Below are 19739 nucleotides of genomic sequence, written 5' to 3'. Positions count from 1 at the left end.
AATTCTGGTGTACCAAAATGCAATAACGCTTCGAACACCCCGACAGTGAATTTGCGCTAAATAGTACGCAGCATCATCAACATTCACCTTCTGCTACTATTTCTGTCAAGCCGTCTACGCACACAGTTTGGCATACGTTCGATAAATTCAATGTATGCACCACAAACGAACGTTTCATTGGAAATGAATGTAATTCTAGTGTACCAAAAGGCAATGATACTGTTGGTGTGATCGAAGCGTAACGCTTTGAAAAATAGTATGCAGCGTCATCTGGATATGTGCGCAACAAAAGTTCATCATACCATTTTTGTCAGGCCATCTACTCATACACGTTCGGTGAATCCAACATATGTACCACACCGAACGAGCTGTATCTGCAACACAATGCTGCAAGGCAACGCAGCATTGGAAAGTAATGTATTTCTGGTGTACCAAAATGCAGACACTGTCGACGCGTTACACTTTTAGAGCAGAGGTGTCAATCACATTTTTCAATGTTTGGAAAGATATTCCTCTATCCATTGTTTTTGTAATGTTTGATACTCTCCGACTGTTTAGCTTTAATTTTGGTGATTATTAGAGAGCTGTATACAGTGAAGAAACTGTGTAGGTCCAGTGGCGATTTTAGCATGTAAATCTTGGTGGGGCAAACAAAAAAAATGTGCGACACATGCCAGCAAAGCCACTACACTACATATTACATTTACATTTAAGTCATTTAGCATACGCTCTTATCCAGAGCGACTTACACAACACAACACCAAACAATACATTAATTGCACTATAACGGTGTCAAACGGTGCACACAAACTATTAGGGCCTACATAAAGCTGCCCCAACAATGAGGTTAGTCATTTAATGTTAGCCATATTTGTTCGGTAACATTGAAAACGTTTGCATTGAAGATTACGGTCCTTGTTATTCTATTGATTCATGAGTTACCACTGCTACACCTGGCTATCAGCGGAGCCTTGTCTGGCAGCGAAACAGTTAATTCAGTCTCATTTACTGCCTTTAAAAAAACACAGCTGATATGGCAGTCTTGCTTAAACAATTGTGGTTTATACTGCCAATTGAGATGTACAAACTATGGCATAAGGGGAGGACAACCGGGTAAGAGGCAATCTGTAATTTCAATTAAGACATTAATGAGCAAGCGATGACGGACAAAATCAATATAACTATTTGTTCAGTACTTTTGAAATGTACAGCGACAGAATTCAGAACATGGGCGGTTCTTACAGTGTACAAGTCAGAACCGTAGGATAAATACAGGGGGCATATAAACAGACAATGAAAGCTCTTATAATATTCAATGATTACATTTCTCTAAAACAGGTTATAGGCTACATGTGCACCACCAAGTTAGAACAGTAGGCGAAATTAAGAGATGAAAATAGACTAAATTGTTAGAGTGAGGCACATTGAATGCCATTTGGGTCTTTGCATGTAAAAAAAACAACACTATTTGACGTGTGAAATAAGCTTTTAATCTTCATCTGGGCCTTGACAATGGGGCTGTGTATTATCATGCTAAATCATGAGATGATGGTGGCAGATGAATAACCTCAGGATCTTGTCACGGTATCTCTGTGTATTCGAAATTGCCTTCGATAAAATGCAATTGGGTTCATTATCCATAGCTTATGCCTTATCATACCATAACCCCACTGCCACCATGGGGCACTCTGTTCACAAAGTTTAAATCAGCAAACCGCTCGCCCTAACTACGGCTGCCATTTGCCCACTGAAGTCAGTTACCACGCTGAACTGCATTTAGGTCCAGACCCTGGTGAGGACGATGAGCACACAGATTAGCTTCCCTGAGATGTATTCTGACAGTTTTTGCAGAAATTATTTGATTGTACAAAGCCACAGTTTCATCCACTATCCAGGTGGCTCGTCTCAGACAATCCCGAAGGTCAAGAAGCCGGATGTGGAGTTCCTGGGTTGGCGTGGTTTCACGTGGTCTGCAGTTGTGAGGCAGTTTGGACTTCCTGAAAAATTCTCTAAAATGACATTGGAGGCGGCTTGTGGTAGAGAAATGAACATTACATTCTCTGGCAACAGCTCTAGTGGACATTCCTGCAGTCAGCATACCAATTGCATGCTCCCTCAAAACTTGAGACATCTATGGCATTGTGTTGTGTGACATAACTGCACATTTTAGAGTGGCCTTTTATTGTCCCCAGCACAAGGTGCACCTGTGTAATGATCAGCTTTATATGCCACACCTGTTAGGTGGATGTATTATCTTGGTACAGGAGAAATGCTGACTAACGGGGATGTAAACAAATTTGTGCACAAGATTGGAGAGAAATAAGATTTCTGTGCATAATGTAAAAATTCTGGGATCTTTTAACACTTTACATGTTGCGTTTATGTTTTTGTTCAGTATATATTTTTGCTCAGTATAGTTGACTGCTGTGGCTAGCCAAAAATGACTCGTTTTGAAAGTTGGACCGTCTTATCCATTGAGGCTTTAAGTGTTCTTACACTGTGATTTTGAACATTTAAAACAACTGGGGAACGTACATGGCAGGCATTGTCACCTTACCCCTGCTACATAACTTCTGAGTGATAGCAAGAACTTCTACCAATCAGCCTACACCACTGCGCACACACGGGTTGTTACTATGACAACTAGTGTAGCCATGTCAGCAAATGATTGCTGTCTGAACACACAAATCCGATTTTGTCACTTGTCACTTGTGGACAGTCAGTATTCCAAAACGGATATGAAAAGTAAAACTTATTTGAGCAGTGTGAAAAAGGCTATAGTGCATACTAAAAGTATGTGAAACCTTGGATTTAATAACTGGTTGACCCTCCTCTGGCAGCACCAATCTCAACCAAATGTTTTCTGTAGTTGCAGATCAGACCTGCACAACAGTCAGGAGGAATTTTGGGCCATTCCTCTTTACAAAACACTTTTCAGTTTAGCAATATTCTTGGGATGTCTGGTGTGAACCGCTCTCTTGAGGTCATGCCACAGCATCTCAATCGGGTTGAGGTCAGGACTCTGACTGGGCCACTCCAGAAGGCTTATTTTCTTCTGTTGAAGCCATTCTGTTGTTGATTTACTTCAGCGTTTTGGGTCGTTGTCCTGTTGCATCACCCAACTTCTGTTGAGCTTCAATTAGCGGACAGATAGCCTTACATTCTCCTGCAAAATGTCTTGATAAACTTGGGAATACATTTTTCCGTTGATGATAGCAAGCTGTCCAGGCCCTGAGGCAACAAAGCAGCTCCAAACCATGATGCTCCCTCCAGCATACTTTACAGTTGGGATTAGGTTTTGATGTTGGTGTGTTGTGCCTTTATTTCCTCCACACATAGTGTTGTATGTTCCTTCCTTCCAAACAACTCAACTTTAGTTTAATCTCTCCACAGAATATTTTGCCAGTAGTGCTGTGAAACATCCATATGCTCTTTTGCGAACTTCAGGCGTGCATCAATGTTTTTTTTGGACAGCAGTGACTTCTTCCGTAGTGTCCTCCCATCAACACCATTCTTGTTTAGTGTTTTACCTATCGTAGACTCGTCAGCAGAGATGTTAGCATGTTCCAGAGATTTCTGTAAATCTTTAGCTGACAATCTATGATTCTTCTTAATCTCATTGAGCATTCTGTGCTGTGCACTTGCAGTCATCTTTGCAGCACGGCCAGAGTAGCAACAGTGCTGAAGTTTAGTCCATTTAGAGACAATTTGTCTTACCATGGATTGATGAACATAAAGGCTTTTAGAGATACCTTTGTAACCCTTTCCAGCTTTTTGCAAGTCAACTATTCTTAATCTTGGGTCTTCTGAGATCTCTTTTGTTTGAGGCATGGTTCACATCAGGCAATGTGTCTTGTGAATAGCAAACTCAAATTTTGTAAATGTTTTTTATAGGGCAGGGCAGCTCTAACCAACATCGCCAATCCCGTCTCAATGATTGTACTCCAGGTTAGCTGACTCCTGACTCCAATTAGCTTTTGGAGAAGTCATTAGCCTAGGGGTCCACATACTTTTCCCAACCTACACTGTGATTGTTTAAACAATGTATTCAATATAGACAATAAAAATACAATAATGTGTGTGTTATTAGTTTAAGCAGACTGTGTTTGTCTGTTGTTGTGACTTAGATGAAGATCAGATCTAATTTTATGACCAATTTATGCAGAAATACAGATAATTCCAAAGGATTCACATAGTTTTTCTTGCCACTGTAAGCATTCAGACCCTTTACTTAGTACTTTATTCTTGGGTATGATTCTATAAGCTTGGCACACCTCTATTTGGGGAGTTTCTCCCATTCTTCTCTGCAGATCCTCTCAAGTTCTGTCAGTTTGGATGTGGAGCGTCGCTGCACAGCTATATTCAAGTCTCTCCAGAGATGTTCGATCTGGTTCAAGTCCGGACTCTGGCTGGGTCACTCAAGGACATTCAGGGACTTGTCCCGAAGCCCCTTCTGTGTTGTCTTGGCTGTGTGCTTTGGGACATTGTTGTGTTGGAAGGAGAACCTTCCCCCAAGTCTGAGGTCCTGATCGCTCTGGAGCAGGTTTTTATCAAGGATCTCTCTGTACTTTGCTCCGTTCATCCTTCCCTTGATCCTGAAAAACATCCCCACTACATGATTCTGCCAACAACATGCTTCACCGTAGGGACTGTATCAGGTTTCCTCCAGACATGACGCTTGGTATTCAGGCCAAAGAGTTCAATCTTGGTTTCATCAGACCAGAGAATCTTGTTTCTCATGGTCTGAGAGTACTTTAGGTGCCTTTTGGCAAACTCCAAGTGGGCTGTCATGTGCCTTTTACTGAGGAGTGGCTTCCGTCTGGCCATTCTACCATAAAGGGCTGATTGGTGGAGTGCTGCAGAGATGGTTGTCCTTCTGGAAGATTCTCCCATCTCCACAGAGGAACTCTGGAGCTCCTTCGGAGTGACCATTGGGTTCTTGGTCACCTCCCTGACCAAGGCCCTTCTCTGATTGCTCAGTTTGGCTGGGTGGCCAGCTCTAGGAAGAGTCTTGTTGGTTCCAAACTTCATCCATTTAAGAACGATGGAGGCCACTGCGTTATTGGGGACCTTCAATGCTGCAGCCATTTTTTGGTACCCTTCCCCAGATCTGTGCCTCGACACAATCCTGTCTCAGAGCTCTACAGAAAATTCCTTTGATCTCATGGAGTGGTTGTTGCTCTGACATGCACTTTCAACCATGGGACCTTATATAGACAGGTGTGTGCCTTTCCAAATCATGTCCAATCAATTGAATTTACAACAAGTGGATTCCAATCAAGTTGTAGAAACATCTCAAGGATTACCAATGGAAACAGGATGCACCTGAGCTCAATTTCGAGTCTCATAGCAAAGGTTTTTTTTTCTTTGTCATTATGGGGTTGTGTGTGTAGATTGCTGAGTTTTTATTTAAAAAAATATATATTTTAGAATAAGGCTGTAACGTAACAAAATGTGGAAAAAGTCAAGTGGTCTTGAAACTTTCCGAAGGCACTGTGTCGTGGAAATTCTTACACGGGGACACTCGAAGTCAATCTTAAATTAATCATTGTTTACTGTCAGCGCATTGGAGAGGTTCCAACCAACTCAATGCACCATAGTACACATGTCAAGAAGGAGCTCTCCCTGTAGACCCAGCAGTTGTCTTATATACGGCTATACATAGACAAGTAATATTTGCATGATTTAGCATAATTTATTATTCATTACCATTTTGTTTAATTCATGTGACCGACCAATACTGTTTCATAACATGTGAGAGACCAACACCTCACGAGGCTTCTTTCTCTGTAAACTGAGACCTTGAAACGGAGATATTTTTTGTTCGTTCTCAATACAAGGTCTGGGCGTACTGCCAAATTGCAGCCACTGCTGCAAGTGAGGATTTGTTCCAGTCAGCCACTTGCATGAACACAGAAATTGGTTATTGGTTATTGGTTATTAGAACAGCACATGAATAGAAGACAGAAATTAGTTATAAGAAAATCGTAAACATTAACATTTCCCTTACAACTGTACAGTAATAAGGTGGCTAGAGTTGAGGATACAGTTGAAGCCGGAAGTTGACATAAATCTTAGCCAAACACATTTAAACTCAATTTTTCACAATTCCTGACATTTAATCCTAGTAAAAATCCCCTGTCTTAGGTCAGTTAGGATCACCACTTTATTTTAAGAATGTGAAAAGTAAGAATAATAGTACAGAGAATTATTTATTTCAGCTTTTATTTCTTTCATCACATTCCCAGTGGGTCAGAAGTTTACATACATTCGATCAGTATTTGGTAGCATTGCCTTTAAATTGTTTAACTTGGGTCAAATGTTTCAGGTAGCCTTCCACAAACTTCCCACAATAAGTTGGGTGAATTTTGGACCATTCCTCCTGACAGAGCTGGTGTAACTGAGTGAGGGTTGTAGGCTTCCTTGCTCACACACACTTTTTCAGTTCAAGCCCACAAATTTTATATGGGATGTGATGGCCACTCCAATACCTTGACCGTGTTGTCCTTAAGCCATTTTGCCACAACTTTTGATGTATGCTTGGGGTCATTGTCCATTTGGAAGACCCATTTGCGACCAAGCTTTAACTTCCTGACTGATGTCTTGAGATGTTGCTTCAATATATCCACATAACGTTCCTTCTCATCATGCCATCTATTTTGTGAAGTGCACCAGTCCGTCCTGCTGCAAAGCACCCCCACAACATGATGCTGACACCCCTGTGATTCATGGTTCGGATGGTGTTCTTGGGTTTGCAAGCTTCCCCCTTTTTCCTCCAAACATAACGAGGGTCATTATGGCCAAACAGTTCTATTTTTGGTTCATCAGACCAGAGGACATTTCTCCAAAAAGTACCATCTTTGTCCCCATGTGCAGTTGCAAACCGTAGTCTGGCTTTTTTTAGGGCAGTTTTGGAGCAGTGGCTTCCTCCTTGGTGAGCGGCCTTTCAGGTTATGTCGGTATAGGACTCGTTTTTACTTTGGATATAGATACGTTTGTGCCTGTTTCCTCCAGCATCTTCACAAGGTCCTTTGCTGTTGTTCTGGGATTGATTTGCACTTTTCATACTAAAGTACAGTCATCTCTAATAGACAGAACGCGTCTACTTCCTGAGCGGTATGACGGCTGCGTGGTTCCATGGTGTTTATACTTGCGTACTATTGTTTGTACAGATGAACGTGGTGCATTTGGAAATTGCTCCCAAGGACGAACCAGACTTGTGAGGTCTTAGCTCATTTATTTAGATTTTCCCATGATGTCAAGCAACGAGGCACTGAGTTTGAAGGTAGGCCTTGTAATACATCCACAGGTACACCTCCAATTGACTCAAATGATGTCAATTAGCCTATCAGAAGCTTCTAAAGCCATGACATCATTTTCTGTCATTGTCCAAGCTGTTTAAAGGCACAGTCAACTTAGTGTATGTAAACTTCTGGTCCACTGGAATTGTGATACAGTGAATTATAAGTGAAATAATCTGTCTATGAACAATTGTTGGAAAATGACATGTGTCTTGCACAAAGTAGATGTCCTAACCGACTTGCCAAAACTATAGTTTGTTTACAAGGAATTTGTGGAGTGGTTGAAAAACTAGTTTTAATGACTCCAACCTAAGTGTATGTAAACTTCCGACTTCAACTGTATATGATAAACAGAGTAGCAGCAGCAGCATATAGGACGATTGTATGTGCATATTATGTGTCCGTGAGCAAGTGATGGAGTGAGTGTTTGTATGTGTGTTGGAGTATGAGTGTCCGTAGTGTGTAAGGGCTCTGTGAGTGTGCATGAAGCTGGGGCAAAAATAGCAATAAAATACAGATAGTCTGTGTAGCCATTTTGTTAGCTATATAGTTACCTATTTAGCAGTATTATGACATGGAGATAGAAGCTGTTCAGGAGCCTGTTGGTGTCAGACTTGATGCACTGGTACCACTTGCCGTGAGGAAGCAGAGAGGACAGTCTATGGCTTGGGTTGTTGGAGTCTTTAAAGATTTTTTGGGCCTTCTTTCAGAACGGCTGATATAGAGATCCTGCATGGCAGGGAGCTCGGCCCCAGTGATGTACAGGGCGGTCCGCACCACCCTCTGTAGCACCAATGCGATCGAGGGTGGTGCTATTGTCATACCAAGCAGTGATGCAGCCAGTCAAAATGCTCTCAATGGTACAGCTGTAGACCTTTTTGACAATTTGGGGGCCCATGCCAAACCTTTTCAACCTCCTGAGGGGGAAGAGGCATGATGAGGGAGAGGTTGTTGATCAGGCCTATCACCGCCGTGTCGTCAGCAAACTTGATGATGGTGTTGGAATCGTGCATGGCCACGCAGTCGTGGGTGAACAGGGAGTACAGGAGGGGACTAAGCACACACCCCTGTGGGGCCCCCGTGTTGAGGGTCAGTGTGGCGGAGATGATGTTGCCTATCCTCACCTCCTGGGGGCGGCCCGTCAGGAAGTCCAGGATCCAGTTGCAGAGGGAGGTGTTTAGTCCGGGGGTCCTAAGCTTGGTGACGAGGTTGGAGGAGACAATGGTGTTGAACGCTGAGCTGTAGTCAATGAACAGCATTTTCACATAGGTATTCCTCTTTTCTAGGTGGTTGAGGGCAGTGCAATTGAGATTACGTCGTCTAGTGATCTGTTAGGGTGGTATGTAAATTTGAATGGGCCTAGGGTGTCTGGGATAATGGAGATGATGTGTGCCATAATCAGCCTCTCAAAGCACTTAATGATTACAAATGTGAGTGCTATGGGGTGATAGTTATTGTGGCATGAAGTCTTAGATTTCTTGGGAATAGGAATTTTATGTTTTACATTTTAGTAATTTAGTAGACACTCTTATCCAGAGTGACTTACAGTAGTGAGTGCATACATTTGTAATATTTTTTCGTACTGGGAAAATTCATAGACAGAGCTATGGATGCAGTAACAATATGTTTTTTTTCCCACCATGTACACCCCTAAATATTTAACATGATCTTTCACTGGAATATTCTCAATGGATTGGTCATTTGAATTATGCAGGAACAATACTTCACATTTACTGTATTTAAGTTTGAAAATGTATGCACTCATGTAAGTCGCTTTGGATAAAAATGTCTGCTAAATTACTAAAATGTAAATGTACGTTAAGTTCCAGATCAGAAGCTGAAGAGAATGACTTGATAGTGTTAAGTACAATAGATGACAGCTTTACACACTCTTGGCATTCTTCAACCAGCATCATGAGGAATGATAGTCCTACTAATCGCAAACCAGATGGGATGGGTTAAGCTACAGAATGTGGTGGTAGCCATGCTGGTTAAGTGTGCCTTGAATTATAAATGACCAGAAAAGCCAGAAAAGCAACCCACATCATCACACCCCCCTCCATGCCCCCCCCTCCATGCTTCATGGTGGGAACCACACATGCAGAGATCATCCGTTCACCTACTCTGCGTCTCACAAAGACACGGCGATTGGAACCAAAAAGCTCAAATTTAGACTCATCAGGCCAAAGGACAGATTTCCACAGGTCTAATGTCCATTGCTCGTGTTTATTTGCCCAAGCAAGTCTCTTCATCTTATTGGTGTCCTTTAGTAATGGCTTCATGGTTCTCACCCCCTTTCACAGTAATTATGGCAACTTCCAGAGGACGTCCTCCAACCTATCAGAGCTCATGCAGCATGAACTGACGTGTTGTCCACCCAATCAAAATATCAGAGAATGAACACTGAACGCATAATCTACAGCTACAGTGCATATAATGTGGTGAGTAATGACTCAGAGAGAGAAAGACTATAGATGAACAGTTTTGAACAAATTAATTTATTCCGAAATAAAAAAGAAGCGAGAGAGAAAGAGAGCTAGCTATATTTGGTTATATTTAAAAAAAAAAAACTTTTACTTTGATTTGGCTAAATAATCTGGCTGTAGACTGTAATGCGTAATTGTAGCTAATGGGTTTACTGACGCATTAGTTCTAGTAGCTATGTTGACTATGACTTGACAATGATTTAGGCTGTGTGTAGTGATTATAATGGTCATGATATGAAGGCTTGGCTTGGAAAGTTTTTTTCGGCTGGTCACAGTCAAGCCATGGGAAAAGGTGAGAGGAGGAGATTGCGTAGATAGTTGCGAGAAGGAATTCTATATACAACGAGCAACGTGATGACACTGTTTTTATGTGGCTGCTGTGAACGTGAACTGTGTTTGTGTGTGATAAGGGGTGTATTCATTCCGCCGATTCTGTTGAAAACAAATGCTTCAACGGAAGCAAACGAAACGAAACTGAGATAAGAAAAGACCTGAATTTATCCAATAGAAATGTACATTTGCAACTGTTGAACTAATGATTACTGTCTGGATCAGCTAGATGCAGGCAAGAGTGTGCAAGGTGGTATTGAATGTGTCACTGTCTGTCACTTTAGGTACTCAAAATCCTCTATGTTGTAAACTTACATTCATAGGCTAGGTTGTAGAAACCTCATGATGGGCACAGGGGAAATTCGAGAATCATGTCGCAGACTAAACCTGTTGATGTTGCATTGAGCTGGGTTAATGGAATATGAATGACATTCATCCAATTTGATGTAATAGAAATAAGGCCATGCTCATAAAAAAACTGAATCATCCTCCCTCATCTGAAATGGCACCAACCGCCACTGGTTGGGTGGGGATGGTGGAAGACTAGAGAATAGAAGAAGAGAAGAGAGGAGGAAGCTACTAGATTGAGATGCAGCCCAAGCCCCGTTTTAATACACGCACTCACGCACGCGTACATCCTCCCTTCCTCCACTGTCCTCCGTGTCTAGGAGCGCCGTTAAACCGAAAGCCTCTCGCCCATGGCACACGACTGATGGGATTCTGGCATGCTTGATCTGTTCCCATCATTATAGTTCGTGTTATTTTGTTGATGACGGCGGATCGATCGGTTTGATTGTCAGGTAAAATCGGATTATTTGATTTCATTTTATTATTAAGCACGTTTATAAAAACATTGCATTTGAAAATCAACTAGGGCTATTGGCCCGAGGGCGTCCGGGAAGGATAAATAATGACCTATATCCTATTATCACAGGGGCTGATAAGCACATTTCATGTAAATAATTCAAGCATATTGTTTTGCTACGGGCAGCTCTTTGTCTCATTCCCCCTCGTGCGCATTTATCGACGGAAAGCCGTATGACGTGATTATTATAGTCTTATTGGATAGAGAGCCTATAATATGATAGGCTTACATGATATATTACTAATAGGCTGCTATAACCTAAATGAGCCTATGTTCATCTGGTGCGTTGAACATGTTTATCTATTTTGAGGCTATATTGTTATACATCTCTATCATAGCAAATATGACTCATTGAAAGCGACTCCAAACTGTATCTTTAATCAGACAAGGGCACCAGCCAGCCCACTCGGTGATGTTGCATGCTTGCGCATGTTTACGCGGCCCCTCTATTGCGAGCCCTACGCGTTCAAACCAGGCCAGCCATCTGACTGTGCTTAATTAGACCTTGTGGGTGGTTGTGTGAGAGAGAGAGTTTACTGTTAATTTCTGATGGGTTATTTCACTTTTGTTTATGATCTATTTCACCTGCTTTGGCAATGTAAATATATTGTTCCCATGCCAATAAAGCCCATGGAATTGAGACAGAGAGAGAATGAAAGAGAGAGAGGAGAAAGTGTGTGTTTTTTTGGGGCAGCGGCCATGCAGGATGTGGTTCTAAAGGAAATTCCTCTGTGAGCAGGGTTGGGAACTTGAGTCTGTCCTCAAGGGCACTGTCCACAGACAAACAACCCTTAACCCCCCCAACCCGTAAGCACTTATGCAAATCTGAACAGATTTATAACCTCTTATAAGCAATGCCTATAAGAGGGCAAGGTGGAGCTATTAGCTCTTCTATTACCCTGTAGACTAGACCCCATCTATATTTTACTGTGGCGTCTGCGGCCTGCCTGCTCCCTATAGATCTCCTAAGCCGGATCCATTCTCAGAGCAACAGATCCCAGGCCAGATCCCAATAGATCAATATTAATCTGCTAACACAGTTGACAGAGAGCACAGAGCTGCCCCACACTGCTGTCTACACACTGTACCAATGTGTGTGTGTGTGTGTGTATGTGTGTTTGTGTGAGATAGGCAGAAGGAGGAACTGGGAGAGAAAGAGGGGAAGACAGAAGGGGAGAGGGACATAGAAAGCCAGAGGGAGAGAGAAAGCAAAAGAGAGGAGGCCTCTCCAAAGTGATGATCCCCAGTGTGGGGAGTGTAACCGTGGTGATGGCTGGCTGGGCGTCGGCCTGACTGGCAGGACTGATAAACAGTTCAGTTAGAGAGAGCGGGAGGAGGCAGGAGAGGGGGAGGGGGAAGGATGGAGGTGGGTGCCTGAATCTTTAAGGAATGGTTTAAAAAAATCTGACAAACAAGTGCACTTCAGAGAGAAGGTGAGGCCAACCAGAACCTAGCCAGGGAGAGGGGAAATGGAGAGAAAGGGGAGTAAAGAGATCGATGGGAAAGGAGGGTAAGAGGATGAATAGATCCTTCAGCAGAGGAATTCATCCCTCTACCCCCACTCTCCTCCTTCACTCGCTCTCTCTCTCTCTCTCTCAACATTTCTCTCTTTCTTTAACCCCTAGAGCCAATGTCCGATCCACAGTGCAAATCTAATGAGCAAAATACAAAAGTCCCCATCAAAATCCGTTGGTTTAAATTAGAGATATCTATTTTGTTGTATTAGATGCATCAATCCACCGCATCCGCCGATGTCCCCCTTCCGTATCTGCGGTGAAAGGTGGCAGAGCTACAGCGGTGTTTTTCAGACCACGAGACTTCCAGAAAATTGGTCTTCTCACGAAAACGTCTGTAGCGGCCGAACGGTTTGGCCTACAAAATAGTATGACCCCGTCTAATGGAGTGTCTCACGAAGACGTACACGTTGGTTGCTTTGCTCTAGGACAAACACAAGCCTCATCTGAAGATACCCCGGTACAAGTTGAAAAAATGAATGGAATATATATGGAAGTAGTTTATTGCTTAGAATAAAGGGTTAAAAAGGTGTAGAGAAAAAAGGTTTTTCTCTCAGATATATAGGACAGACACTTAACAACAAACTTCCTTTACATTTTTTCTAGACTATCTGTTGTTCTATGTAGTGAATCTGTTATTCAATAGGTTTCGATGGGCTAATAGCAGTAAGGCCAAATTCAATGTTTCATCAAATATTTTTTTGTATATATATTTTTTTATACATTAAGGGGTCTTAAAATAAAAAATCACATAGCTAAATGATCCTTGATATGACCGTCTTAAAATAATTCCATAAGTTAACTTAGCATGCCAAGAGAGTCATCATGCACAAACAAAAATTGACAGAGCAAAATATGTGTATAAAAAAAACATAAAATAATTGATCTTTCGTCTCCATGTGTTCCATAATTTTACTTTAATTCGCAGGAGGCTGAATGTATCGCATCGAAGAAAGCATCTGAAGCGAGCGAAACATCACTGTCTCTGTATGTGTAGGCGATTCTATCTGAGTATGACATTGTTGCTGTCGGTAGCATTGAATGCAAGGGAAGTCAGCGAGCATTTGGCCTCCCTTAGTAAAACAAAGTATGAAATAACAGCCAATCAGCGTTGAGCTAAACTGAATGAGCTCAACTGTGAATGGTCATGGCGCACCAAAAAAAAAAAGTGTCAAGGGAAGCCATTTTGGATTTGGTGTCTTCTTATTGTCTCGGCCTTAGGCCTATGTATCACGGTCGATAGGCATATGAACTAACAGGTTATAGAGCAAACAACGCAATTATCACAACACATAGGTTGTAATATGGCTTTTTGTTTTTTCTGGCTCGACTTCCCCAGTGATTTTACCCACGCACCGCCACTGAAGAGAATCTTTGTTTTCATCACATACAGCCAGAGGGAGCGTGTGTCACACTATGTCGAGTGACTATTGAGGGCAGTGGTTTTGGGCTGTGTGTGTGTGAGACAGTGTGAGTGGGATGTTGTTGTGAGGAGATTGTGGATGCAGTTCACAGTGGCAACAATATCCTCCATCAGAAAGAAGAGCTTTATGAATCTTGATCCTTATCTATATCACTGAGTTGTTCCGCTCCTCCTAACCTCCCTCTATTTTCTCTCTCAAAGCCATCTGGTTTAAACCACAGGAGAGATTTTCACCATCATGCAGAAGGTAACACACACACACACACACACACACACACACACACACACACACACACACACACACACACACACACACACACACACACACACACACACACACACACACACACACACACACACACACACACACACACACACACACACACACACACACACACACACACACACACACACACACACACACACACACACACACACACACACACACACACACACACACACACACACACACACACACACACACACACACACACACACACACACACACACACACACACACACACACACACACACACACACACACACACACACACACACACACACACACACACACACACACACACACACACGTCTTCCTCTGTGTAGGTGGAGGGAGGGGTTAGGTATGATTTATAATGTTTGTGTGTAGGTGGAGGGACGGCCAGCCCCGGGCAGCATATCCTCCTCCTTGCGGGGTCCAAGTGCTCCTGGCTCACCCAGCATCATGGTAAGAGAGAGAGACACACACACACACACACACACACACACAGCACCAACACACACTTTCTTGCTCTTCCTCCAGGCCCGTGTGAATGACGAAGTGGTGGAGTACAGGGATCTTGCTGCTCTGCCCAGAGATAAAAGTATTCTACAGGTAGGGTCTGTGTGTATGTGCATGGTGTCTGTGGGGGGTATGTGTGTGTGTGCATGGTTTTTGTGGGGGGTCTGTGTGTGTGTGCATGGTTTCTGTGGGGGGTATGTGTGTGTGTGCATGGTTTCTGTGGGGGGTCTGAGTGTGTGTGCATGGTTTTTGTGGGGGTTATGTGTGTGTGGTTTATTGCTGCATGTGTACGTGCGTGTTTGTGATTCAATGCTGTCTGTGCTATTCTGTAGGTGGAGAGACCAGATTTGATGACCTACCAACCCCACCTCACCTTCTCACCGCTAGACGCGCCGCGTACGCCCCGTAGAGAGGTACACACACACTTCGTGTTAGAGTAAGTAACTCATAACGGCTGTATAAAAAGGGGGGAGAGTGGGATGTGACGGTGTTCTCCTCTTCCTTCTCCAGAGATCCCTCTCTCCTTCCTCCATCTCTCCTCCTCCCTCTCCTGAGGTAAGATACTTCTGTGACCCTCTCTCCCTCTCCTTCTCTCCCCTTCTTCTCTCCCCCTTTCTTCCTCCCTTTACTTCTCTGTGTTGGGTGGGTCTTTCTTTTAATCCAGTTAACCAGCAGTAGTAACTCTCTCTCTCTTTCCGTATCTCTTTCTCTCTCTCTCTTCTCTCTCTCAGCTGAAGGAGTATAGAGAGGGGGGAGGGTCTCCAGGAGGCTCCACATTGCAGCTCCGAAAGACAGCCACCCCTGTACAGCAACACTTCCACACGCCAGGTACACACAAACAACACACACACTTGCACACACAAACACACACACACACATATCTACTTTTCTAATTCTGTGTTTTATTTTAGATAATGGTGCCAACATCTACAAGAAGCTGCCAAATTTTAAACAGGGTACAGTATATTTGTTTGAGATTGTGTGTGTCTGATAATTCTAAGAGTGTGTGTGTATCTTTGCGTGTCTAATTATTTCTCTGACTGTCTGTAGAGGTCAGCAAGCACCACGTGATGGCCAGCATCATCCAGTCGTCTATGTTCCCAGCAGCTCAGAAACCAGACCCCAACCTGCCCTCAAAGATAGAAACAGAGTACTGGCCTTGTCCTCCTTCACTGGCTACTATGGGTAACGCGCGCACACACACACACGCACACACAGACACACACAGACACGCACACACGCACGTGTGTGATTGGAGAGGTACTGGTAGTGTGTGGTCTAATCTCTCCTGTTGTTGCCACAGAGATCGAGTGGAGGAGGAAGAAGGAGGAAGAGGAAGAGGGGAAGGATGAATTTGAAGACCTGACTGATGACGCCAAGACACTGCAGGAGCAGGAGCTCCACAAGGTAACCCATCCCACGGAGACCGTCTTATAAGTGCTTTCATAACGCCTTTTCAGCTATGTATAATGCATTATAATGCAAAACATATTATCATAGGAAATGTAACCGTCTTCACTAGTCAATATGTGTGTGTGTGTGTGTGTGTGTGTGTGTGTGTGTGTGTGTGTGTGTGTGTGTGTGTGTGTGTGTGTGTGTGTGTGTGTGTGTGTGTGTGCGTGCGTGCGACGTGGGTGTGTCAGATCAAGTCTAACCTGGGCAGGCTGATCCTGAAGGAGGAGAAGGAGGAGAAGGAGAAGGCTCTACTTGGCATTGGACGCAGGAAGACTCAGTCACTGCCAGACAGAACGCACATGCACACCAGTAAGTTACAGTCCAGTGTGTGTGTGTGTGTGTGTGCGTGTGTAAGAACCTGATTCTGATTGGTTGCTCTGATTACTACAGGTTCCTCCTTGAAGTCCTCCTCCCGCTCAGGTCTGACCAGGGTGAGTGTGTGTGTGCGTGCGTTGCAGTAGGTGTATGTGTGTGTGTTTGTGGTTGGTAACTTACACGTGTTACCTCTATGCAGATGCAGTCAGCAGAGTTCGCTATAGAGGGGGATCAGGGCAGAGCAGGTAGGCTATTAGCATGTGTTACAAAAGCACTTGTGGTAGTGAAGTTGGGCCCATACAAGCAAGTTCGCCAATATATATATATATATTTAAGTCTATATTTATGTATGAATATAACTATTTCACTCTCCTTTTTTTTGTCTCTCCCTGTCGTGTTGTGCAACTGAAGAGGTAAGAGGTTAGGCCGAGATTAATTTTGATATGCGCTAGATCTGCGTAATAGCATGCTTGACCTTTAAAGGCAATTTCTAATTGAACCGATGTCTTCATTGTCTGCAAGCACGATCCGATTGAATCCCGGACGTGTTTTCAAAGCGACTCTTCCCTCTGCTCAAGTCATATCTATCTACCTATAGTGCATTTTGGATTTTACTAAGTGTGTGTGTGTGTGTGTGTGTGTGTGTGTGTGTGTGTGTGTGTGTGTGTGTGTGTGTGTGTGTGTGTGTGTGTGTGTGTGTGTAGAATGGAGAGGCACCGCGGGAAAGGATGGACAGAGGAAACTCACTGCCAAGTATGCTGGAACAGACGGTGAGCACTAACACGCACTATGCACACAGACAAAACCCCACTAAAATCACAGTGAAATTTCTTTAAGATACTAAATTCTTTTCCATAAAAAAAAGACCCAGCCAACACTGTGTTTTCTCCTCAGATCTACCCATATGAAATGCTCATAGTCACCCATAGAGGGCGCCGCAAGCTTCCGCCGGGCGTGGACCGTACCAGGCTGGAGGTTTGTGTGTGCATGTACAGTTGAAGTCGGAAGTTTACATACGATTAGGTTGGAGTCATTAAAACGCGTTTTTCAACCCCTCCACAAATTCCTTGTTAACAAACTATAGTTTTGGCAAGTCGGTTAGGACATCTACTTTGTGCATGACACAAGTAATTTTTCCAACAATTGTTTACAGACAGATTATTTCACTTATAATTCACTGTATCACAATTCCAGTGGGTCAGACGTTTACATACACTAGGTTGACATGGCTTTAGAAGTTTCTGATAGGCTAATTGACATCATTTGAGTCAATTGGAGGTGTACCTGTGGATGTATTTTAAGGCCTACCTTCAAACTCAGTGCCTCGTTGCTTGACATCATGGGAAAATCAAAAGAAATCAGCCAAGACCTCAGCAAAAAATGGTAGACCTCCACAAGTCTGGTTCATCCTTGGGGGGCAATTTCCAAACGCCTGAAGGTACCACGTTCATCTGTACAAACAATAGTACGCAAGTATAAACACCATGGAACCACACAGCTGGAAGTAGACACGTTCTGGGACCACTCAGGAAGTAGATACGTTCTGTCTCCTAGAGATGAACGTACTTTGGTCCGAAAAGTGCAAATCAATCCCAGAACAACAGCAAAGGACCTTGTGAAGATGCTGGAGGAAACAGGAACAAAAGTATCTATATCCACAGTAAAACGAGTTCTATATCGAGCAGACTACAGTTTGCAACTGCACATGGGGACAAAGATCGTACTTTTTGGAGAAATGTCCTCTGGTCTGATGAAACAAAATAGAACTGTTTGGCCATAATGACCAACGTTATGTTTGGAGGAAAAAGGGGGAGGCTTGCAAGCCGAAGAATACCATCCCAACTGTGAAGAGCGGGGGTGGCAGCATCATGTTGTGGGGGTGCTTTGCTGCAGGAGGGACTGCTGCACTTCGCAAAATAGATGGCATCATGAGGGAGGAAAATGATGTGGATATATTGAAGCAACATCTCAAGACATCAGTCAGGAAGTTAAAGCTTGGTCACAAATGGGTCTTCCAAATTGGCAATGAACCCGAGCATACTTCCAAAGTTGTGGCAAAATGGCAACAAAGTCAAGGTATTGGAGTGGCCATCACAAAGCCCTGACCTCAATCCTATAAAAGATTTGTGGGCAGAACTGAAAAAACGTGTGTGAACAAGGAGGCCTACAAACCTGACTCAGTTACACCAGCTCTGTCAGGAGGAATGGGCCAAAATTCACCCAACTGAAATAAATCATTCTCTCTACTATTATTCTGACATTTCACATTCTTAAAATAAAGTGGTGATCCTAACTGACCTAAGACAGGGAATTCTTACTAGGATTTAATGTCAGGAAATGTCAAAAACTGAGTTTAAATGTATTTGGCTTAGGTGTATGTAAACTTCCGACTTCAACTATACATATGTCATGTGTGTTACTACTGAAATGTGTTAGTTTTTGTGTGTGTGTGTGTTCTCTCCTCAGAGACACCTTTCTCCTGAGGACTTTGAGCGTCTGTTCGGAATGCCCATTGCTGAGTTCGACCGCCTGTCGCTATGGAAACGAAATAATCTGAAGAAAAACGTTCAACTTTTCTAGCAGGAAGTGACCTTATCCGTCAGACAGGAAACAGGAACCGCTACACTGCCTAACGAAGAATACCACACAACACCAAACTATCACTCCCTAACTATCCATATCACATACTAACTTATCCTATATCATATCGTACACATATTCTTCTATCTGTATGTTCCTTCGTATCCTTTAGTCGCCACTAGCTTTACTATAGAGCATCAGTATAGAGACAAGCCTGACCCTAACATTTGAGAATCTCCTAGTATCTACTGCCTCCCTACCCCCATACACACACACAATACAGGAAATATTATTTTCATGATAAATCCATGTACATTATCAGAGATCTTGTAAATGTGGCTAATGATTGATCGATTGGGATCTTTGTCTTCTGTAACGTATTAGTTCTTAATTCATGTTAATGTGTTACCCAAGATTGAGGTTGACCAAGAGAGATTATATCTCTTAGTCTCGCAAAACAGTAGAGCAATCTTTTTTCCCTGTGGAACATCAGAAATGACTAACATTCCAATCCCACATCGAACCAAGGACCAGACCCATACCCCCTACCTCCCAACCCTACAGTGTATATGCAGAGTTTAGAAAATGAATAAAATATGAATAAAATAAAGCTGTGTTTATTTTTTTTGTAGAATGCTAAATGTATAAAAGAAAAACTTGTTTTCAACAAATTCTACAAGTTATCAAAA

The 19739-nt window shown here is 43.0% G+C and overlaps 1 protein-coding gene across 5 annotated transcripts; it reads left to right on the top strand.

The window, feature by feature from the left end:
• The first annotated feature begins 393 nt into the window (after window positions 1-393).
• On the top strand, window positions 394-19660 carry dmtn (dematin actin binding protein). 5 transcript variants are annotated; one of them, XM_052525847.1, is made up of 17 exons: window positions 394-412; window positions 9605-9742; window positions 14121-14166; window positions 14569-14646; window positions 14722-14793; window positions 15033-15113; window positions 15211-15255; window positions 15432-15528; window positions 15612-15656; window positions 15751-15885; window positions 16004-16107; window positions 16344-16464; window positions 16546-16586; window positions 16670-16715; window positions 17173-17240; window positions 17365-17445; window positions 18937-19660. In XM_052525847.1, the coding sequence occupies exons 3-17, from the start codon at window positions 14158-14160 to the stop codon at window positions 19048-19050; spliced, it is 1137 nt and encodes a 378-aa protein (XP_052381807.1). In that variant the 5' UTR covers window positions 394-412; window positions 9605-9742; window positions 14121-14157; the 3' UTR covers window positions 19051-19660. The 5 variants fall into 5 exon arrangements, with proteins under 5 accessions (XP_052381807.1, XP_052381809.1, XP_052381808.1 ...); XM_052525849.1 differs by lacking the exon at window positions 9605-9742; XM_052525848.1 differs by lacking the exons at window positions 394-412; window positions 9605-9742 and adding an exon at window positions 1096-1113.
• The last annotated feature ends 79 nt before the right edge of the window (window positions 19661-19739 follow it).

The sequence above is a fragment of the Oncorhynchus keta genome, chromosome 9 (genome assembly GCF_023373465.1).
Source record: "Oncorhynchus keta strain PuntledgeMale-10-30-2019 chromosome 9, Oket_V2, whole genome shotgun sequence".
NCBI lineage: Eukaryota > Metazoa > Chordata > Actinopteri > Salmoniformes > Salmonidae > Oncorhynchus > Oncorhynchus keta.
The sequence above is the reverse complement of the archived record's forward strand: the minus strand, read 5'-3'. Positions and strand labels throughout refer to the sequence as shown.

Excerpts from the sequence above, each read along its gene's own strand:
- dmtn (XM_052525849.1), top strand. Across the intron at positions 15,114-15,210 it reads CGCGTACGCCCCGTAGAGAG|AGATCCCTCTCTCCTTCCTC; the intron begins GTACACACACAC and ends TTCCTTCTCCAG. Across the intron at positions 17,241-17,364 it reads CAAGTATGCTGGAACAGACG|ATCTACCCATATGAAATGCT; the intron begins GTGAGCACTAAC and ends TTTTCTCCTCAG.